A 24,663-nucleotide genomic window follows, 5' to 3' on the forward strand; every position below is an offset into this window, starting at 1 on the left:
CTCCTACGCACTCATTCCACTAAGAGAATATTAGTTCGGCGTAAACGAAGATTTACCGGAGGTAAATTATCTATTAGTGCTCATTTGAAAGCACACACGCACTAAGTATATGTTTGTTACTAACGCACTGTTATTGCGAACACATAGCTGAATGTTACAAAGTTTCAAGTAACTGACGGTTAAACACGACTCCGAATTTCAGTGTTCGATGTTCACTATATCGCGATTCAAGAGGAACTGTCCTTTCTGGTTGTCCCCTGTAATGTTATATTCCTTCAAGGTTCATTGTTTCTTCCAACTTTTGGGTTGGGCCAATCCACTATAGCCCGCTTCCCTGGAATAGGGGTGAAAGGTACATCCCTCACCTGTAAGCTTCCAGTGACCTAGATAATTCGATATACAACACTTTTTCATATTCTTTTGCACTTTGTAGTTCACTCCAATAACATCGTTGATAGTCACTATGAGTGTTTGATAGCTTAGTAATCAAGCTTCAGTTTAGTATATTACACTCACTCACACTGTGCTGTATTTACTAGAAATATTAAAATAAACACCAAAATTATTCAAACTTGGTCACTTGACATGTTTACTTACACGACTTGACAGGTGGTACCACCTAGTGGCGACACCAGGAACTGTTTGTACAAGTGACATTGAATATTGTAAATTACTGAAACTGATGCATTGAAGGATTGTGCTTATTAGTTGATTACTTATGTTAATTAAACAATTTAAATAAGCTACACAAAATGCAAACAAATTAAAATGACTCTAAACAAAGCTGTCGTAGCCTGACACATCATAATAAGCATTATAGAACTGTTTGGGAGTTCGCTTCTCTCTTGCAACAGTATTGCATCTCGTCTAGGTTAAAAAAAAAACTGAGGTTTGTGTTTAGTCTCTCTGAATACCTTCCATAACCATCAACTAGGCCTAAAACTGCCATTAGTACAAGCCATTTATAGTAAACTAAATATATATCGAGCTAAATATATCTAAAACTACGGGAACACCCAGAAAGTTTATTTACATAACATTACACATACTATTATAACAAATCATATATCAGCGGAGCAGACGACAACTATCTTTTGACAGAGACATCTAGCGGATGTCACGGAACAATTACAAACAGCGTTCTAGACAACTACCACTCTAACTCAAGTGGACTCGTCCATAATTTTGAAATTGTCAACTTCCCTTTCTCTGAGAGTGTTCCGTTGACCAAGGGACGCTTCAAGAGTCTAACATGCTAAAAATGGGTGTGTCTTAAAAAAATAACACCTCTTTGTATCCTGCATTCTCTCATCGATACGCTAAAAATTTTATGACTTTTAAAGCATTGTATTTGTGGACACTGTGTCTCGGTAGTGATAGTGTATGCTCCTACCTATAACAACACTAAGAGATGAGACTAGCTATCCATCTATGCAAAACCTGAAGCTCATAGGTATTCTATCCTTATGAAGATGGTTACATTGATTCCTAAATCTTCCACGACGTGGGAGTCCAACGCTCCGTTAGGAACACATGCTTTCTTTAAGTTTTTTTTTTTCTGTGAGGCTTTCTCTGCCTCTCTGCAAGCAAACTAGCGTATCTAAAATATAGAATTTTCTCTCTTCTTCGAAGTTAATATTAATTAATATCAAAATATCATTGCTTCACTCTGAAGTCCCGTCCTGTTGTTTGTTAATATTCAGTTACATAACAAAATAAACCATATATATACATAAAAATACAAATAAAAGTTACATGCTACCGCTGACACGCATGTAAATATTAGTAAACTTTATATGCAAATCCCTAATTAAATTGTAATAATATTCATAATTTCACGCAAAAATTAATTATGTAAATCAAATTAAGACACAGTTCATGTGACGTTCACAACTCATATGACTGAATCATTCGCATAACTTTGTTGATCCTGAGAGTGGTGCACATACGCAGTCTATCGAGAATGTGTGGTTGCATTTAAAGAGGAATTTAACTTATCGTTCTGATAATTTAATGCTTCATTTTGCTTATTACACTTGGAAGAGAAGGTTTGCTGCTGGTTGTTCCATTGGTGAAAATTTAATTTTTCTTCGTCAATGATCGATTGATTTATAATTAGTGGTGAGTGTTCCTTATTGTTTTGCAGTTTTTTTTCCTTATTACGTTAGATTTATAGTAGTGGTTTTATTATTTATTGTTGTTTTGGATGTTTTTTTTCGGTTCTTGAGCGGGGGGTTTGGGGGGGGGGGCAGCCCCCAATTTCGATTTCAAAATTGATTGTTACCGTTTCACCTGAACTGATTTCTCGGAATAGTTTAACGTCAGTTCTCAATGATATTTCCATTATTCGTAGCAATTGAAGAGTAAATTTTTGCTGAATGTGGTAGATCATTGGTTAGCAATCGTAAATTATTGTCGCTGTTGTGATACACCTTAGTTTGCTGGTGCGAAGTAAGATTACGATTGGTTATTAGGTGGTCTGCAGAACTTGTCCAGAATTTACTTTTCGATTGCTTCGATTCATGGGATTATTTTTGGAAACTGATCTCTGAACTGTTCCGAAGAATCGGTCCCGATGAATGTTCGGCATAAAGTGCACCTTACCGTCTATTTGTCAAAATTCAGTTTTAAACTTTGTCCCAACAAAGATATAGGGTGTCCAAATTTTTATTTTCTTCCCCCCGTTTTTAAAAACATTGTAACTTTTAAAGGAAGAAACTTTTTTTTTTTTTTTTTTTTTTTCATATAGTACACTTAAGTAGCTACACAACCCCAAACTATTAAGCCTGAGATTACATTTCTTCTTGTGGATATATGCAGTGTCCGAACATACCGGCTATCTAAATGTTGAAATGCAGTGAGGATATGTTGCCTATAAGATTAGGGGGCATGGAGAGACTATGATCCCCTTCAACTTTCTGAAAAAAAAAAATCCCTTTATGTTGTATTACAGAGAATTATATACGAAAATACTAAAAAAAAAAAAAAAAAAACGATATTAATAAATTCCTGCGGGAAAACTTCCGGTCCCCCACTCGACTATGGAGTATTCCAAACACCCGGAAGGTTCAAGGTATTTTTATTCCTTCTCTTCGGAAGTTTAGTTTCTGAAAAAATATAGAGAAAAAATAAACATGTACTGCTTTTTTTTCTCTCTCGTTTAACATTTTCCATTTTCTTTTTCCACCAAAATTCAAGAAGTTCTTTGGTTTTTTCCATTTCTTTCTCACTTAGTTCCTTTCCATTTACATTAAAGCCTAGCCTCCAAGCTAATTTAACCAAATTCCTTTCCTTTTCCATGTCATCGTTCCATTTCCATGTTTTCCTTATTTTTAGGGTTTCTTCATATTTTAAAACTAAGTGTTCTAGTGTGTTCGCTCCCACAGCAGACAATTCCTAAACCCGCCCCAGCTCAAAACAGGACATTTATGTGCATTAAGGCAAGAAGACACACACAGATAAGGAAGAAACAATTCAATATGGCACATCTAAACATAAACTAGACGAACTTCTTTGTAGATACCTCATTTTAAAAATAAAAGGTAGGAAAAAGATAACAAAAATGTCAGTGTTATCAACTTAGAAATGATTTCTACATAAGAAATAAAAGTGTTTTTACGTACAAAGTTATTCGTCGATTATTGTTTAAAAATGGATTTATTAAAGGTAATTAGCATCTAACTTCCAGTGACGGTATGCCTTCATCACTGAAAAACCAGAGGCGGTATGGCATACCACCACATACCGTCCCATTTCAACCACTGGATACATGCCTTAGAACATTGTAAGTTTTGTCAATTTCAGTGGATTTCGATTATTTTGCATATAAATTTCATTAAATGTGTATTTGCATAAGATATACTGTTCTTTCCTAAGTAAAATGGTTTTCATCAATCTAAGGTTCAAGTTGTCTGGGCAATATACGTTAATGAAAAAACCTACAAACGCAAGAATCAGTGCGTTATCCAACAAAAATGGCTGCCATCGAAGTTGGGAAAACGATAATATATATATATATATATATATATATATATATATATATATATATATATATATATATATATATATATATATATATATATATAATAATAATAATAATAATAATAATAAATATATAAAATAAAATTATTATGTTTGGATTCTGTAATGATGTAGAAATCCACAAACAAATCATTTGATTATAAAATTGTAAAATAAATAAATAAATAAACTTATTTGCTCCTTTCGTATGAATTGACGCATATACTGGATATTATTATTGACTGTTTAAGTGAAGTCTAACACGTTTTTTCAGGCTGTATTTGACAGAATTTTATCGTATGAAGTGCGACTGAACTGCTATTGGGAAGTTCAGGTGAATCTGTTACTTTACAAAGAGTCATGTGTAAGGAACTTACATGTGCAAGCGGAAAATTTGTCACTACAGCAATACGTTAGAAATTAAAACAGATATATATAATAACACCCCTATACGCCTATATATATATATATTAGGGTGTATGGAAAAAAACCTTTTTTTGAAATCCGGTTACGGCTAGTGCAGATTTTTGGCCAAATGGCATCAAAAGAACGTATAAAAAATATCAACTCGATCAGACAACTCCTTCTGCTGCCGAGTAGAGCCCAAATATTACAAAAATCAACAAAAGATTCACTTTTCAACTGATTTTCCAAAAAATATTTTTTAAATATTTCCTATATTTTTCGGTCTTTTAAATTATTGAAATAGCATTGGAAAGGAGAAATAAATACATAAAACAAATTTATTACGGTTATTTCTGTACACCACAAGCATAAAAACCTAGTTAATTTTTTGTAAAAATGCACTGATTTTCTGGCGTATCGTACAATTAAATTTTAATATAAAATTATTGAAGTCTCTTGAATAACGAAGAAAACACTTTAGTGCTAAATTCTAAGAGCAGTAATAGTATAAATAATTTGCTCCCAATGCCGTATGCATCTGCTTATCACACTAGATCACCTGCCGCCCACCTCTCCCCGAACGCCTCTTCTCTTGTACTTGCCCAGCTGAAAGGATCGGTCTTATCAGTCGCCAATAGTCAACCAGCTGTGTCGAACGTGATTGTCGCTGCTTGAGTTATTTATTAGTGCTGTAGGAAATTTTAACTAAATAATTTGTTTTCGTGTGAAGTGCAGTATGTAGAAGTGAGAACAGTGTTTCAGTTGTGTTAAGTACTTTTTATTAGGAAGAGAGTGACAGATACCCTGACGTTATGGCATCGACAAGTTTGTTACGGTCTGACGTTAGGAATAGCATTATTGGGACACCCAAGGAATTGGGTAGAACACAGCTACCAACCGTTGAAATGTATTGAGACAATACATATGGGAGCGAGAAGAAAAAATGAGAATTTCGGGATTCAACAAGGGATTTATCTTCTATCGTCGCCAGGAAGATTGTAGAAAATTGAGATTACGCCTCAATTTTGTGGTTCTTTGATCTAGAAGAAAAGGCGCCTCTAGCACTGGCACTTTTCTTCCTTTTTCGCAGTTGCAGGCAAGAGGATCGGAACACTTACAAAAGGCTATATCAAATGAAATATTTTTGGCAGACTGTTGAAAATCAGCAATTCGTTTCGCAGAAGTTTGGAAACCGGACTTTGCTGAGTTCTGCAAGTCACGGACAATATTATGGTACTTCAATATCATTGCAACAATCCTTCTGACACTGAAAATTGCTTCGCCGCTGATTGAGGCGTAATCTCAATTTTCTACAATCTTCCTGGCGACGATAGAAGATAAATCCTTTGTTGAAGGCTCTTTCCGGGATCCCGAAATTCTCATTTTTTCTTCTCGCTCCCATAGGTATTGTCTCAATACATTTCAACGGTTGGTAGCTGTGTTCTACCCAATTCCTTGGGTGTCCCAATAATGCTATTCCTAACGTCAGACCGTAACAAACTTGTCGATGCCATAACGTCAGGGTATCTGTCACTCTCTTCCTAATAAAAAGTACTTAACACAACTGAAACACTGTTCTCACTTCTACATACTGCACTTCACACGAAAACAAATTATTTAGTTAAAATTTCCTACAGCACTAATAAATAACTCAAGCAGCGACAATCACGTTCGACACAGCTGGTTGACTATTGGCGACTGATAAGACCGATCCTTTCAGCTGGGCAAGTACAAGAGAAGAGGCGTTCGGGGAGAGGTGGGCGGCAGGTGATCTAGTGTGATAAGCAGATGCATACGGCATTGGGAGCAAATTATTTATACTATTACTGCTCTTAGAATTTAGCACTAAAGTGTTTTCTTCGTTATTCAAGAGACTTCAATAATTTTATATTAAAATTTAATTGTACGATACGCCAGAAAATCAGTGCATTTTTACAAAAAATTAACCAGGTTTTTATGCTTGTGGTGTACAGAAATAACCGTAATAAATTTGTTTTATGTATTTATTTCTCCTTTCCAATGCTATTTCAATAATTTAAAAGACCGAAAAATATAGGAAATATTTAAAAAATATTTTTTGGAAAATCAGTTGAAAAGTGAATCTTTTGTTGATTTTTGTAATATTTGGGCTCTACTCGGCAGCAGAAGGAGTTGTCTGATCGAGTTGATATTTTTTATACGTTCTTTTGATGCCATTTGGCCAAAAATCTGCACTAGCCGTAACCGGATTTCGAAAAAAAGTTTTTTTTCGATACACCCTAATATATATATTATAAAAGCACTGCACACACCATATACATATACACTTCAACACGTCATATGCGCTTGTCTGACGTATTTTAAGGTTCAGTGATTTCAAACAGTACACACTTGTGTGCTACTCTCTTCTCTTTGCTAATTAAACTCAAGTAATATCTATCTATGCATATATATCTATATCTATCTTCTCTATATATATATTGAGTGCTGGCTTACTTTTGGCACACGTTTTGAAAGATTCATAAGCGACATTTAATACTTTGTATTAGAGACGCAAAAAAGCCGGCTTTTTTGAATCGATGGTTTTTTGCACATAAAAAGCCGGCTTTTTTTTGGGAAAAAAATTAGAATTTTGGAAACTTTGGCTTTTTTCATTTTCTTGATTTTTCTATTTCAATAGCTTTCTTATAGTATACTCTAAAGTTAAATAAGATTTCATGACCTAAATTTCATATTTCGCTCTGGAATTCACCATCATGATGGATGGAACACATGTTTTATGAATTAAAGTAAACATACAGTACGTAGTATTTGAGGGCAATTGTAGAGGATATTTAACTTTATTTTAACTTCTGAGTTATCGACATTTTTTTCTTCTCTATGTCATTTCTTTTTAGTCATCCGTGTTTCATTTCTTAAGAGATTAGTAGGCCTACTCTAGCTTCTAGCACATAAGTTAAACTTATGTTTTACAATATATCCGTCAGAGCGTACGTTTCTCAGTATATCTGTCAGAGCGTACTTCCACATTTTTGTTATACTGTAGCTGTGCAATGATTTAGCAATAATCTTCCGGATACAACCTTGAATACAATTTTATAGAAATAATCAGATGCGGATTCAGAAAAGTATTTTGGGAGGTGTTTCTCTGCTTAATGTTTGGTTTTTCTAAAATTTCCTAATTTTTATCTGGGAGGAGCTTGAAGTTTATGAGTATAGGCATAACTAATATTTCGTTTTGTTTGTATTCAGCAATAATCTTCCGAATACAACCTTGAAGACCATTTTATAATGAAGTGGCGGATTTAGAAAAGTATTTTGGGAGGGTTTTTCCATATTAATGTTTAGTTTTTCTAAAAATGACTAATTTTTATTTGAGGAGAGCTTGAAATTTATGAGTAAAGGCATAACAAATATTTCGATTGTTTTAGAAGTTCCGTAATTTCGGGGTACAGGCTTCAATCTGTAAGACATCCCTACCCTAACCCCTTTCGCAAATCCGTCACTGCTGGTAATTAGTAATAACAACGATTTAAAAACGATAAAGAAAGTCGGCCAGGATTCACAGTACACGCACTATCTCTACATTCACAGATGGAATTAAGATAAGCTTTTATCAAAATGCTTGAATTCGGGGTTGAATCCCGGACTTCCCGATAGAAGTGCAAAAACTAACCACTCACTCATGGTTGTTATGCAGTTGTGCTTAACTTAAATATATTCTCTCTCTCTCTATGGCTTATGAATCCGAAGGTTCAATGCCGCATTCACAAAAGCTCTCCACTGACTTCTATCTTTAGCCAACTGGATTCAGTTTCTACTTTGTATTCCTATTTCCTATTCCTATCCATCTTAATATTGTCCTCCCATCTGCCTCTAGGTTTTCCTAATGGACGATTTCCGATTGGATTTCCAGTTAAAACTTTGAAAGCGTTCCTACCTTCTTCCATTCTGGCTGCATGATCTGCCCACCTGAGCCTCCTAGACTTGATGACCGTAACGATGTTTAGTAAACCGTATAAATATGCAGTTCTTCGTTATGAAGTTTCCCCCATTCCCGTTCCTCTTGTGTCCGATCCCTCATCGCAAGCGACCATGTTTCACAAGCGTACAGAACAGGCATGATTATCGTTTTAAATATTTTAAGCTTCAAAATTTCTCGACAGAATTCGCGACGACAAAATATTTTCAACTGAATAATAACACGAATTTCCTGATTTCAGTCGACATTTAATTTCTTTGTGGATATGATTTTGGTCTGGTAATATTGATCCTAGATATTTGAAAGTATCCACTTTGTCGAAAATATTATTTGATATTTTAACGCATCCACAATTTACCGTTTTACGATCCCAGTGAACTTGCATGTATTTAGTTTTCTCTGCATTTACTTCTAAACCAATGTCGCTTCAAGCGTTTAGTAAGGCCTATGCATTCCTTTCTATTGTTCTCCTATCATCCCCTATTAAATTTACATCATCAGCATACGCCAAAACCTGGTGAATACATTCAGCTCTAGTGCCTGGTTGCTATCTTTAATTTTCCTTATAGCGTACTTCAGAACAATGCTGAATAATAATGGCGATAACGCATCTCCTTGTTTCAGACCATTCTCGACGTTGAAGCTCATGGACAATTTTTCTACTCGGACTTTACTCTGGGATTCATTTAAACACATTTTAATTAATCTAACTAGCTTTTTCGGTATTCCGAATTCTGTAAGAATTGTGCAATACTTCCCTCCTATCCGAGTCGTAAACCTTTTTAAAATCAATAAACAGCTGATGTGCTGGGTAATATATTCCCATTTCTTTTCTAGTATTTATCGAATAGTAAATATCTGGTCGATAGTTGATCGATTTCCCTAAATCCACATTGATAATATCCAATAATTTCATCTGCGTATGGAATCAATCTTGTTAATATAATGTTAAGAGAAGTGCCTCGCTAATTATTACAATAAGTTTTGTCACCTTTCTTGTGAATTGAAAGTGATTGATTCTTTACACTCTTCTTAAATGTATTACATAGTGTTTTTTTTTTCTTTCTTTGTTCAAAAAAGTTGAATTCCTGTCGTTAAAAATTCAGAAACCTTCAGGACTGGGTAAACCGTGATGTTGGTTATAAGCCTAGGAAACCACACGATCAGATGAACGGTCTATTACACATATGATCCATGAACAGAAAATTCAGTACTTGCCCGATTCTAAACAAGCTTAAGGAACAGTCAGTGCATTATAGAATCCGGAATTTTACCGATTTTGCAGATTCTAAGCACCTGATAGGTGGTAACAGATTCCTACGTATGTGATCAATGAATGAAAAATTTGTTCGAAATATCCATACAATATATATGAAAGTTAAAACTAAAAAGTTTCAAGAATGTGCAGAACCATCCGGGCAGCCTTTAAGATGCTCTTGATGGGCAGCCTTTAAGATTATCATATAAATGTATTTCTCTCATATTTTATTTTATTTTGTTTCAAAAAGAGGGTGTGTGATATTTTGAAGTAAAAATACTATATACAACTTTGCTAGTTATTTGTGTATCATTTTTTAAAAATAAAAATACTTACTTTTGTGTATAAGAGGTTTAAAAAATTATTACATCTATTGGTTAATCCTTAGGAATTAATAATGTAAATATGTTAAGAATTAAAAAAAAATCTTTTCGAAATTCATGGATTATTTTAGGTTTTATATCATTACCTACATCAACCACTAATTAAATGAGTTTTTGTGCTGTAGAGAAGCGAAACAAAGTCTGCTTTATCAATTTAAAGCAAAATTTTGAAAAAAGCCCAAAATTTCCCAAGCAGAAGTTTTTTTTTTTTTTTTTTTTTTTTTTTTTTTTTTAGCCGGTTTTTTTCCGAGCCCTTGCACCTCTACTTTGTATGAAGAGACATATTTATAGAGAAAATTTTTACAGGCGATTGGGGTAAATACAAAGTATAACAGCTGTATTTTAGGTTTTAAATACAAAGTATTACAGCTGTATTTTAGGTTTACAAGTCTAGGGTTACTAGTGTAGAATCATTGCAAGTGCTGTACGACGGATCAAATAACTGAGTGCATATAGAAGATAACTGTATTACATAATATACTCCACCGGTGGTGATTTCTGTAGAGCGTACAAAAGCTGCAGTTTATGTTTACAAGTGAAGCGCTACTAATATGAAACCATGACAAGTGCTACTGAAAGTCGTATCATTGCCAAAACACATTTCCTTTTCACAACCCTGGCTCACGAGTATAGCCACCGTCGCTAATCCGCTTGCTTCCTGCGAACGAATCCTTGCGCGAGCTCATCAGCTTCATCCAGCTCTGAATCGGTTACACAGCATTCGTGCTTTTACGTGACCAGGTTTAGCTGAACACAGTTTATCAGAAGGCCATAAAGTTTTATTTAAGGATACATCCATCATTACCAAGAGCACCAGTTACTGGACCAGGATAGTAGCCGAATCTCTCGCCATAGTTCATGAACCGAACAACGTTAATAGAGACACTGGATTTCAACTCAGCCCCCTGTGGAACCCTGTCATCAGTACCACAGCAAAGAAAACGACACACAAACATTCAGATAACCCTCAGCCAATCAATAGCACGGACTACGGAACTTAGCCAGCCAATCACAGCTCCAGTTTTTCAGATTGAACCAGCCAATCAGGAACCAGCATTTTCAGCCAATCAGGAACCAGCATTTTCAGCCAATCAGGAACCAGCATTTTCTCCAGCCCAGAGTATATATTACTTATATCCGCTGATCTCTACATAATTGCCCTGATGACGAGAACGATGACAGCTCTCGAAACGTTGGCCTATCCACCAGTTTTCACCTGGCTCATTGCCCGAGAAGAACTTTATAATTATAACACCTAAGACAAGTTGGTTTGTGTTTTTTTTTGCATTCTTGTCTTTATGCCATACATCCGGAAGCCATATTTATGCACAAATCGTAAAAGAGTTGTAATTTTTCAATAATTAGGCCTATTTCCGATTGCCCCTTGAATTTTTTCAATACCACTAGAATATTTTCATGTCGTCAAGCCCAAATCATTTTAAAGACAATGAGAAGGAAACTGGTGAAAGAATTATTATTTTGAACAATCATTTAGAGTGGTATGCCAAAAGTAAACCTGCACGGAATTTTGTTCCTTATAAATATGTCTTTCCATGCACAGTGTTGAATTTTACCTGTAAATTTTGTAAAATGTAGTGTGCCAAAAGTAAACCAGTACCAATGTATTTCAACGTAGATGCGACTTACAGGGCATATTTGTGGATTTGGGAGATCAGAATTTTTTGCTGGCTTAGTTTAGGTTTGAATTTGGAATGCCACAATTCTTTGCTTAAAATTCGCACTTTCTTCCTCTACTTTCTGTTTTTCATGGTTTAGGCTAGATTAGGTTAATACTTACACTTACGTAACTTTTCCCCTCCTGTAAACGTTTTCTTTGTTTACGTAATTTTGGGCCCCCAGTTCCAAAACTTTTTTTTTTACCTAATATTGCCATTCCCATCACTTTCAAAACTATTCCAACCACAGTTAACAACGCACACGCCTCCCCGGGAAGGTTCTAGAACATAGGTCCCCCCATATAGGTTAGTAGCTTGGTTGGTTTCTTTCTGTACCAAACTAGTACTTAATTCACATAGTATTGCCGAGGGAGCGTTAGCGAATGAAGGGGGTTAGAGCCCCGCAGGGTGTTTTCTGCCTTTATTACAGCTGAATGGGAAGGGGGACTTGTGTTCTAGAAACTTGCCCAACAGATCTGTTTACAAATATGTGGATCGGTACAGTAAAACTGCACCGAAGCTACTACGAACGCTTTGAAAAACACTCACTACGTTGTTTGTAACGTTGAAATAAACATTAGATACCTTATATTGATTTCCCTACAGTTTTATTACCCCTTAATTACCACACAAGTTTGGCAATCATACTCACTTTGTTAAAAATTTCTTATTTATTCCGGTATATCATCGATTGCATATAACACACATGTTCAACCCTCCACAACACAATTGCACCACCACACGGAAAGATCGAGATCGGTGTTGAAAACAAAATGTATCGCTTATCCTCTTAATTCTCGGAAAAATGGTAATTCTGTACAATCAAGATAGTAAGGGCAATTTTACGAATAAAGAAGGAATTCCAACGATGAAGAATAAAAGTCGCAGTTTCTGTATAATTTATAAGGGAAATTTCCTATATCAGAATGCACATATCTATAATTACCTGTTACATTATTTGTGTTCTACAGTAATCCGTAAATTTTGCCGAAACTGTTACAAAATGAGGCGACAAAGATTTCTTAACACTTCCGAGATGCGAGAGAAGTTGGACATCTTACTGTATTCTGTGGTTCTAACTAGACTAGAAGAGGTCGAAGAAAAGGAATCAAAATGCCAGGAGGTGGAGATAGACCCTCTCATCAGTGGGCATTGGATCTTCTGACTCCGGATGAATTTTCAACTTCAAAAAGTATACTATCTCAATATTGGGCACCCTTTTCATGTGGTTTTCTAGGGTTTACTACTGTATGTTTCGTGAATTGGGTAACCAGGAGGCCTGTTTTCAGTGGTATGTGAATTGGTTTCTCTTACAGTTTATATATACATTTCCAAAAAAAAAAAAAAAAAAAAAAAAAAAAAAAATGAAAAGATGTTAATGCAGTTTTACTATATGGATCCACAGATTGTAAAATTTACGATAAAATTTGGGATTGTCTTTAATTTGTTCATTTTTTGTCGAGAACAAAACCCCTGCGGGGCTTCTAACCTGTTCCTACTCCTACTGCTACCCATATCCCTACTCCTACTCCTGTTACTACTTATACTATGGATGCATATAGTAAAACTGCTCGAAAATGTTAAAGAAACCATGAACATGCATAAATTAAGTTTGTGAAGTTTTACGAGATATCAAGTAAAGAAAGTCCGTAGTTGACGGCCGCAGATTAGACCCCCACATAAACATGTTTGGGTTCACTCTAGCAGACGGCTCTACCAAAAACAAAATTTATAGGTAAAATACGATGTCAAACACTTTTCGTAAAAGAAGTAGAGTGTGAATATAAGTAATTTCTGTCATTAGATATATTGAAATACATTTTGAATGGGAGTGAATGTATTCTAAGTGTAACTATTTACTAAAGCGGTAGGCGTAAGAATACAAGAATGCGAAAAAGGTTGAAATAAACGGAGGGAATGTTCTGTTCGTGTTAGCAATGGACATTTGCGATGGATATAATGTAAACATACGGTTTTATTACAAAGAATTGTGTGATAAAGAGCGTCATATTATAAAGTTTTTCCAGCGTCATGATATGTAGAAACGTAAAATCAACTATGCGAAGTGTGAAAGAGAAGTAAAAATTCAAAACAGATGAATTTCTCCTCGCAGCGGGTCATTTGTACCCGAGAAACGAGTAAAGCCATTTTGAAAGTAAGAGTTATTACGATTATTTGTTTTTGAAGGTGAAAATTATTGCGGATATTTTATGTATTTTTCCACTATCCTTGTTTATGCGTATGCCCCCCGTCGCTGACGCGCCTGCTCCTTACTGACGCACCCCCTCGCTCATGGCCTCACTCGGTTAGATAGCATTCGTGTTTTTACTGGCCACCGTTGGTTCGTGGTTTATGTATTAGCTCCTCATATAGTGCATGCTCTGCAAGAAGAAATCGGAAAATGCAATAAATGTGTGAAAATTTGGTAGAGCCGTCTGCTCGAGTAATGCCACATGTTTTCAACACGTTAATTTATATTTTCATATTCCTTACCTAGAATTACTCATCTCTCATTTCCTTGGTTCATTCAACTGTTTATCACAAACATATTTTATTTTCATGCTTTCTTTGCCCTTTACTAGATACGTATTCATATGTTTTACTTCGCAAAATTACAACTTTCCAACTGTTAGGTGTTGCAAACTACGCAATAGTCAGAAACGACGAAAATAATGAATCCTTCCAACCAGGACTATAAACTACGCCTTACTACTGTATTATGTAATAGAAATGTGCTTGGGGGCTGAGCATCCAAATACATGCCCCTAGAACGTCAAAGATTACAAAACGCATACGAAAATACTTGTTTCGGCATATGTCGGACAGATGGGGACCGACATAATCCACTTCTTTTCTATATTAGATTCCAGCAAGCGGATACTTGTATTAATGAAATATGAACTTCTCTGAGGAGGAAATGCACACTTACTGCTTTAGAAAGCAAGGGAGGAATTTCATTACTAGGTGCTGATTGACTTTAAAAGGGCTGCCGTATAATTTGTGTATATGACATAAAAACTGCAATTTATAAAACACGAAGTAGCTTTAACATACAAACTTGTGCTAGGTAACAGCTAGAAAGCACGAATGTTATCTAACCAAGTTAGAGCAGGCGCGTTAGCGCAGTTGGGTATACACAAACGAAGATAGCGCAAAACCAATTTGTATACCATAAAGCACATGCCTTGTGTGTGGTACGGCTTAGCGACACTTTTATAAATACTTGGTACACTACCTTCATGTAGCACTTCACTTTATCATGTTTTTCTTAGAGAGTTGGCCTAGCCCTACTACGTGGTAAAGGACATACTTTCCATTTCGTATTTTTACCTCATTATACATGTAAGACATAAAGATCCCCATGTGTTTTGATTACTTGTACAACTCTAGTTTCAAAAAGTGGAACTGCCTTCCAGAGACTAAGTCCAGAAAATGGAACCACAATCTTCGGATCTCCTTACAAGGAATATATATTTTGCCTCCGTTCTGTTACAGAGCAATATGTGTATTTTCTAATAGAAATATACCATCTGAACATTACCTCCAAGTAAATATTCAGGTGGCATGTCGAAAAAATCATAAAATATAATTTTTAAAAAAGCAGATAAAAGTAAAAACTGGCATACTAGCTGCATGAGACAGCGGTACATCGTCAACAGAACAGCAACAGAAACAAACGGAAAAAGCTAATAGTCGTGTGCTCTTCGTCTAGTGGATAACATGATGGATTCACGTACTAGTGTTTATTTTTATCATGGGTTCGAATACTGGCTAGGCAAGGTTTTTGTATGTAAATAAACACTCTCCATTTTACTGACAAAGAGCATTCATGGTTTGAATGCAAGAAGTTTATAAATATAGCTGTATATCGCAGCTATGCAATATAGTACATTAGAATATATATATGTATGTATTAAACAAGGTCATAACTACTACTCTTGTTTGTAACGTTTACTTCGGCTTAGGAGATCAATATTCTATTCCCGGCTTCAGCTCATGTGATTTGGATTCCACATTAAACATTATGTCCAGGTCTTATATAACCTTGATGTTGAAAGGGACGGTAAATCCGAATATAGCAGAGCCTAATGTTTGTTCTTCAACAGAAAGCAATGTGGTTAAATCATAGAGACTAATCTTAAAATGCCTAATCACATATTTTTAATGAGTAGATTATGTACTGAAGAGCACACCTCCAACTTAAGCAAATCCCAACCGGCATATTAATAAAAAAAGAAATTTGAATATTTTATACTTTTTCCCCCTTTTCTTCCTCAATAGAGGATTTTCCGAAAAGTATTCCTTTTCTTTCAATTAAGAGTGTATATACAGAATATCTTACCTTGAACTTTTAAGCATGCTTCGGTCGGCCATTTTCTAAATACAGAAAAGGAAAGTCGGATATGATAAAAATGATCTATTTTCTATCTTTAGAAGGGGGATTTTTAGAAACACACATTTCCTTATTTCTAGTTAAAAATTTATTGACCGAATTTTACACCTCCATGTTAAACGAATCCTTACTTTGGACAGGAGCCGCGATGGCTCGGTGGTAGAGCGTTCACCTCTGGTGTGTGGGGTCCCTGGTTCGATCCGAGCTCGCACCAAGTGAACTTTGTGGTGGACAAACACCGTGTGCGTTGGTTTTCTCGAGGTTTTCCGTTTTTTCTCCCACTTTCTTCATTCCACCATTTCATTAATTTCTCATCATCACCGTCTCCTTTAGCCTAACCGGCATAACCGTAGGACGTAAATTTGAAAGATTTCATTTCATTTTTCCTTACATTGTGCACTTTCAAAATACAGGAAAGAGAGGGAAATTTGGATTTAGAAATGACCCCTTTGGGGGTGGTATTTTTTGAAACTCTGAAAATATTTAATTACTTTTAATTGAGAGCCTATATGCCAAATTTCACACCTCCAACTTCAGCGAATCTTTGCATTCCGTATTTTCTGAATTAAAAAAAAAAGAAAGAAAAAAAAATAGAGATACGAAACCCCTTTCCTCCTTAAAAGTGAAGTTTCGAAAACACTAATACACATATTCCCTAGTTTTTAAAAAGGAGTCTGTCGTTTTGGAAACGTTAAATGACTTTCACAATTTCGTAATTTACCACCATGCGATCATTTTTCCTAAGAGCTATTTGAAGGATATGGTCTATTTCCACCGACATCACACTATAAAGGAATCATGATGTTTCTTCTTTTATTATTATTATTATTTTATATTATCTATAACAATTCCATGTAAAATCCACTCTGCTGATTTAAATCACCAGGAAGAAGTTGTTGGCCTATATGAATTTTAATAAGACGAGATTTTAAATACTCATTAGATGCGTTGAAAGGTTCTAGGGTCATGTGTAAGCCGGTTGGATGGCAGAGAACCCATGAGGACAAGACTGCAAAGCGTACAATTTGTGCATACATCGAACCGGGATATTTGAGATCTCACTTCAATTAAAATGCATGTTCTAACGCAAAGGAAGGGGTTCAAAATGTATGCGAAAATAAAGTATCTCACGGGCTCTCATGTTAGAGATTTTGAAACTTGAAATAGACAGTCCTATTTAAATAAGTGGACGTGCTCAGCAATTCAGAAAATCTCGTCTCTAAAGGGGAGGGGAGTAGGGAGAAATTTCTATATTTTTCTAAATATATAAAAAGCGATAATGTATCTGATGAAGGCAGTCATATGATGCCGAAACTGTAACGCTATTATTTATTAAAATTGTTTTGCTTTGGTCAGATTTTGTTTATAATTAATATAAAAGTGATATCGACGTCTCTCTCTTCGCAATCACGGGAAAGCGCTTGAACTGTTTCAGATGAATTTATAGTGTCATAGTACTTTGTCTTGATATCTATTGACAGACGGACGGACAAAGCCGTTCTATGCGACACTTATGTATAGCAGTAGTTTGGGAAGTTTAAAAATAAAATGAACGTAAACGAGAAAATCTTTTTAACTTCCCACGGTTATGCCCTTTCATTTTAAAACTCCCTGTACATTTTTTAGATTAATATTATTATTTAGATAGAAACTTGATGACAACTTTCGGCCTCGAAGAATTTATTTATTCGGCATTACAGTAAATCTTAATAGTGTAATGGGAGTACGATCGTTCAATGGTAGAAGGCTCATCTTTGATGGGAAGGGCAAGTTTATGATATACAGAATCACGTTCTTAAGCTTTTCAAGATTCTTACGTTTCATTCCGCCATTTCTTTCATAATAAGTGAACAGGGTGGCTCAGTGGTGGAGCTCTTACCTCTGGAGTGGGCGCGGTGGTTCAGTGGTAGAGCGTTCACCTCCGGTGCTAGGGGTCCTTAGTTCGATCCCAGCTCGCGCCGTGTGGACTTTGTGGTGGACAAACCGTGCTCGTGGGTTTTCTCTTGGTTCTCCCGTTTCCTCCCACTTTCTTCATTCCACAATTTCGCTCATTTCTCCTTATCACCGTCTTCTTTAGCCTAACCGGCATAACCGTGGGACGTTAAACTTAAAGATTTCATTTCTCTTACCTCTGGAGCATGGGGTTCCTGGTTCGATCCCCGGCCCGGTGGACAGCATCGTGTCCGTGGGTTTTCTCGGGGTACTCCCGTTTCCTCCCACACTTTCATTTTACCAATACTTCCATCATTATTCACTTGCCTTAGTCATCGCCTCTCGTAGCCGAAACGGTATAATCATGGGTCATTAAAGTGAAATATTTCATTTTCTTTCATAATCACTGTGATTAACCCTTTTTTAGCTTAAAGGGTATGAACGTGAGACGTTAATAAAATATTTGAGTTTATTTTATTTATAGCTTATTCACTTTTTCTTGCAGGAATTCAAAAACATGTTCTAGTGACATTAGCATCAGCCTATGTAGGAACTAAATGGGATCAGCATCTGGACAGGAAGCTTGCTGAAAGAGATGCGGTATTGAGGCACTATGTAGAGTTACATCCGGAAGATTTTCCTGAGCCAGGTAATATAACCTTTTTTCTGTGCATACGGTTCAAAAAAAAAAAAAAAAAAAAAACGTAATTTTTGTAGAGTTTTATACGTGCAGAAGTATTGTACAGTTTCACCTTTACACAGGTTTTATCTAATGGCAACAATATCAAGTTGAGAATTGGAACTCAAGTCAGCCACTTCAGAAATATACAAATTTTACAGATATATACAGGGTGGACCATTTATCTAGATGCAACCTTGTAACTTTTAAAATAATAGACACAAAAGCTAAAATTTCATACCATGCAAATATCGACAGGGGGACACTGTTTGGTATGCTCTGCAATACCACCAGATTAAGGATGCTCTGCAATACCATCAGATATCAAATTGCTCTAAATTTTAATCGAAATCATCTGTGGGATTAAATGTGACGCTTCAACTCAGTTCAGCACCCGTATTTCTTTAACTCATCCATATTTTTTAATTAACAATTACCAACAATGATTGTTTGTGCTGTACCATATCGACCCCCTCTGGGGCCTTTAGTTCCCCCTGCTGCTTTTCTTTTCTTGCTTATTCATCCTTTACTTAAACTAGAACATAGGATCATCTAAAAACCGTCTTGAAACCTCCCTAATGTTTTCGCCGGTAGGAGTGTTCCAGGTGCAGGTAGATAACTAGCTCGTTCAGTACGCAGTATGCGTCGAGATCGCGACAACCTGGCAACAAAAATCGCTTAGTGTTCTCCATTTGAACAACTGTAATTCTGTTATAACTGTGCAACATGATTTTCGTCGACTTCCTACAGCTCAAGAGCATTCGATGTTGGCAGCAGCAGTTTCAAGACATTAGTTGAATATTTGTGAAAGATAAATGAGAACTTTCTATTCCTAAACGTATTTAGCAATTTACTCTTAAGATTTTATGTGCATGCAAGGTGTGACCATGAAGGACGGTGAATGTAGTTGCACAGTGCCATCTATCGATGTTGTATCCATTTCAACTAGTAATCCCGATAGCCTAAACCTTTGATACAGTCAATGTAGAGTTTGAACGAGTTGTGACGTGATAGTTGACTACTTCCAGAGGCAGAAGAATGAGGACGTGCTAAGACTATATGTCGCGCGCCAACATTAAGTTTTGTTCTAAGCTGCAATGAAGTGCCAAAAAGAAGTTCACGAAAAGTCAAAATCAGTGTATGGCGATGAAGCGGTGACATGGAAGACTGTTTACAAGTGGTTTGAGCGATTCAAAAGCGGCAGGGAGTCGGTTGAAAACGCGCAACGATCTATACGTCCTTCGACGTCAAAAACAGATGAAAACGTGCCAAAAGTGGCACAAATGATTTGTTCGAACAGTTGAATGGCTATTCGAGAGCTTTCTGAAGAACTAAAAATCTCATATGCGTCCATGAAAAGCATTTTAACCGCAGATTAAATCGCCATATGGCTTCTTTCTTCACCACGAAAACGCGCTGTGCCACACCTTGCTTTTGATCCGCCAGTTTTGGGCCGAAAAAATATTCCTGTCTGTCCACATGTGCTGTGCTTTCTAGATATAGCACCATGCGACTTCTGGCTCTTCCCAAAACTTAACTTTGTCTTTAAAAGAAAACTTTCTGACACAATTCCTGACATTGAGAAGGCCACGACAGAGCAACTGAACGATCTTCCAAAAGAAGCCTTCCAGAAATGCTTCCAGTCATGGATTCAACGTTGGGATAAGTGCATTGCTAGCCAAGGACAGTACTGTGAAGGAGATTAAATCAAATTCCATGTAAGCTTTACTTTGTTATTAAATTTTTCACCGTATTTTGTGATCATACCTCGTACATATGCCACGTGGGAATGCAAATTTAAATTCAGTTCTGTGACGAAGTGTGGATAGTTCCAAGGATGATCGAGGTTGTCGTCACAGCGTGATAAATGGAATTTTGTTCTCCAAAGCAGGAAATGTTCAAACGGAAGCAATGTCTCCTTTGACGAGTATCTTCATAAAACATCTATCGCTTATGACAGAAATAAACTTCGTTTAGACAGAGTTACTTATTGCATACTTTGTACGAAATTGCTAGCTAAAACATCCACAAGTACTTAAGATATGTTATAGGTAGTGTCAGGTTAAGTAACAGACTCAGAAGACAGTTTCTCTGTAAATCAAATTGAAACACTTTCGGCCCAGCATAGATATTTGTAAAAGCACAAGAATTCAGGCTGTAATACATGAAAGGGGGGGGGGGGGTATAGGTAGCCTTGTGAAATCGGATGATTCTTTTTGAAACACACTATACTTACTTTTGCATCCTTGAAATAAAATTCAAACCAAACAGTTCAGTTTCAAGGCTTTTTTTTTTTCTTTGTCAGTATGTTTTCTTCCGCTACATTTTGCCATTAGAGAGGGTAGATAATCGAAAGGTATTATATTAATACAGTGTATGTATAATTTCTAGGCAATACATCTATTTTTCCGACACTTCACAATCAACGGCGCTTCGCAAGAAAATACATCAAAATCTGAAACACTTGCACCGCGTAATGGTTTTCCATATCAGGTAGTTTCTGCATTTTTAATCAACGTATCTAGAAAGTGTGGACTGAATTTACCTTATTTTCTCTTTGCAAAGGTTTTTCTATTGAATCATGGGTTTTTATGAAAACACAGAGGGTTCATTGTTGATCTTGGTGCTGTTTCTTTTGTGAAACTGTAGGTTTCCAGAATTTAACTTTCGAGAAGTTTCTGTTACCCTGATAATTCATTTCTGATCAACAGAAAGTTTACCTCTTTAAGTATATCTGTCCCTTGAGCGGCTTTAAACCAATACCTCAAAACCTTAATTAAAATAAATAAAATAAAATAAAAACGCACCCAAAGTTTCATGAAGATGGAATTATTTATTTATTTATGTATTTAATTTATTATTATGAGAAACAAACATACGTACAATTGAATGTTATATAAGATGGTGAAAGCATGCCTTTCGTCTCTTCAATTAAAGAAGCGTCTATTTGGAAGTTATTGATAACATTCACGGAAGGTGAGGTGTGCAGTTTTGTTATGTATGTTTATAATTTGTGTTTAAATTTATATCATCTTGCATTTGCTTCTTTTTGGCAGCAAATTATTACGAATTTTACACAATTTTAGTTTTCCTTACATTTTGTATTTATTAAAAACATATGTACATGGGTCGTTCAGTATATAAGTTTCTCTAAGCTGTAAAGAATTCATTTTTTAAGATACTGTACGTTTGTAAAGTATACACACATGTGTAGGTGGCTACTTCTTCACCCCTCCATGTAATCCTCATTGAGCTACATGCATTTGTCTCACCGTTGCACTAATTTGTCTAAACCTTTTGCAAAAAAATCATGGCTCTGGCTATTTAGCACTCTTCTAACATTTCGCTTCATTTTTTCATCACCAGTTGACAGGAGACAAGGTCGTTTATGTAGAACCTGAACTCTTCTTCAGAGAAATGCAATTCGACATAAGCGACCTGGTTTCTTCTTGAGGATAACGCTCACCCCCCACCCACCCAGCACGTAAACAAGACACAAAATTGAAGAAATAGGGTAGGAACGGCTGCCCAATCTCCATACAGCCTCAATTTAGCGCCGAGTTACTTTCATCTTTTTGCGGTGTTAAAGTCTGCATTGCAAGATGAATGTTTCAAAACAGATGAAGAAGTTAAGCGGAATGTAAGGAAGGTACTAAATAGCCGGAGCCGATTTTTTTTTTTTTTTTTTCCAAAGGGTTTGGACAAATTGGCGTAACGGTGAGACAAATGCCTGAATCTCATTAGAGATTATGTACAGAGGTGAGGAAGAACCCACCTACACATTTATATGTATAGTTAACAAATGTACAGTATCTTAAAATAATATTTTTTTTTACAGCTCAGAGAAATTGAAACTATATTGACCGACCCATGTATAGATATATATATATATATATCTTCTATTAAATTTGCGAAAAAAAATTATAAACTAGAGGGAGAAGTCAACGTAAAGAAATCTAAAGAATAAACTTACTTTTTCTCAGATAACTAGCTTATAAAAACAAATTATTATTTGTAATGTACCTAAATAAATAACCACTTACTATACAACGCAGACAACTGTTTATGTACAAAACCAGTTCTTTAAACTAGTTTCTAGTTGAGTTATTATATGATAAAGAACGAAGTTATGCACTAAACCTAGATACCGCCATTGCTATTTGTGTGTGTTTGGGATTATTAACATTTGTCGTTTCCTGTCTTTAATAATTTTTAATAATTTAATTTTACAGCATTAAAGAAATAATGTGTTAATATATGCAAATAATTGCAGTCATAGTCATATTCTAAACTTTTTTTTTTTCTTTCATGTTTTCTTCTCAGTGAGGCAGAAATACAAAGATGTCTTTGAGCCGTGGGTTCCAATCCGCTAGCGAAACATCTCTGCCAGTTTGTAATCGTAACGTGAGTGAATTTGTTGGCTGTTGTTATATTTGTAATGTATTGTAATTATATATAGCGATTCTTAGTTTAATACATGATTTGCGGAAATACAGTGTTGTGTTTTTTATTTTTTGTTTACTGGAAACCTTTTTGTTAAAAGTCAATGCTTTCTTTTGTGTTCCATTACTACCTAAAAACTTCAACCGTCAATCCGGTGAAAGTGAAAATAAAGTTGTGGTAAACTGTTTTTATATAATGTATTATCATTATTTTTATTTTATTGTTATATTTTACCTGATATTGTATTCTTTGCATTAAAATTACACTGAATGCTCACTGAATTGCGACCACCTACCTAATATTTTGCTTGTCCACCTTTTGCTCAGAGGACGACCTGGACATGGCGTGGCATGGATTCTATTAGTTGCTGATATGTTTCCACGGAGTTCTGACACTGTATATTCCTGATGGCATCCTACAGATCTCTTTGCAGCAATTATGGTGCGAAAAGCTCGTTCCACAACATCCCATAAATGTCTTATAGAACTAAGATCCGATGAGTTAGGAGGCCAATTCATATGCTGCAGCTCTGTGGAATATCGCTTAAGCCAAGCAGGTACAGTCCTGGCTTCGTGGCACAATACCTCATCGTCCTGCAAAATGCCATTTCCGTGTGGGTAGAAGAGTTGCATTGTAGGGTGTAAGTGATCCTGTAACACCTGCAAGTACACAATGGATATCTCTATGTCGTCCATGCATACCAACAGTCCCAGTCCATCCCAACAGAAGCATCCCTAAATCGTACAGTCGTCCCCACCTACGTGTACAGTACGCACCATGCAGGAGGGGTTTATAGCTTCGTGCTGTTGACGCCACACATGTAAACTTTCCGAGAAGAGTAGCACAAACCGTGATTTATCGGACCAACACATCCTTTCCAATCATCGACGGTCCAATTAGCACGTTCCTGTCCCCAGGCGCGACGAGTCGTAAGGGGTGTGTCGTCTGCTGTGGAACTTCATGCGTACCAGTGTATGTCATTTAGTTGCGTTGAATATGGGTATTGTGCATCCACCATTGTATTGGTCACGCAATTCCCGGACACATATGGTTCGTTTGAACATTGTACTGGCCACGAGCTGTTTGACGCGACGCCCGCCCCACGTTCTGAACTTCGTACGCCCCTGCAGTTCCGTCTCTTGGATACTGTTATATAATTTTCTTCCCACTCCTTGTACACTTTCACTACACAGAAACAGGAGCATCCGACAAGTATCGCTGTCTGTGTTATTGACGCACCTATTGCTCTGGTACCCACAATCATGCCCTATTGGAGTGCGGATAATTCCTGCCCACCTCCAATTATAATAGTATGCCGTCTGCCAACATGTAGCCTCGAGTGTGTTCTTTCTCTGCAATACTACCAGTCGAGGTGGGCAGTGTGTGTAATTTGTTTAATTAGTGTATAATTTCGCAAATGGGGACCATCACAGTGTTCTAAAGATCTACTCTTGTCCTCTTCGATAGCATATTTATATACAGGGTGGACCATTTATCGTGATACACCCGGTAA

General features: G+C 36.1%; 2 protein-coding genes across 3 annotated transcripts in view; one reads left to right on the forward strand and one right to left on the reverse strand.

Moving 5' to 3' along the window:
* Ip259 (NSA2 ribosome biogenesis factor-like IP259) overlaps positions 1-12,668 on the reverse strand; it is a 33,254-nt gene extending 20,586 nt beyond the window's left edge. Inside the window, exon 1 of one of the 2 annotated variants that reach the window (XM_081758144.1) lies at positions 12,650-12,668. The gene's annotated coding sequence lies outside the window, so the exon portion shown is untranslated. Of the gene's footprint in view, positions 1-12,355; positions 12,510-12,649 lie in introns of those variants that run through there. The other variant, XM_081758143.1, reaches the window with a different exon arrangement.
* A 109-nt stretch (positions 12,669-12,777) lies between these two features.
* On the forward strand, positions 12,778-23,202 carry ND-B14.5B (NADH dehydrogenase (ubiquinone) B14.5 B subunit). The gene is made up of 3 exons (XM_081758145.1): positions 12,778-12,994; positions 18,534-18,677; positions 23,031-23,202. The coding sequence occupies exons 1-3, from the start codon at positions 12,817-12,819 to the stop codon at positions 23,078-23,080; spliced, it is 372 nt and encodes a 123-aa protein (XP_081614271.1). The 5' UTR covers positions 12,778-12,816; the 3' UTR covers positions 23,081-23,202.
* The last annotated feature ends 1,461 nt before the right edge of the window (positions 23,203-24,663 follow it).

Source organism: Thermobia domestica, chromosome 5, assembly GCF_964235325.1.
Source record: "Thermobia domestica chromosome 5, izTheDome1.hap1.1, whole genome shotgun sequence".
NCBI lineage: Eukaryota > Metazoa > Arthropoda > Insecta > Zygentoma > Lepismatidae > Thermobia > Thermobia domestica.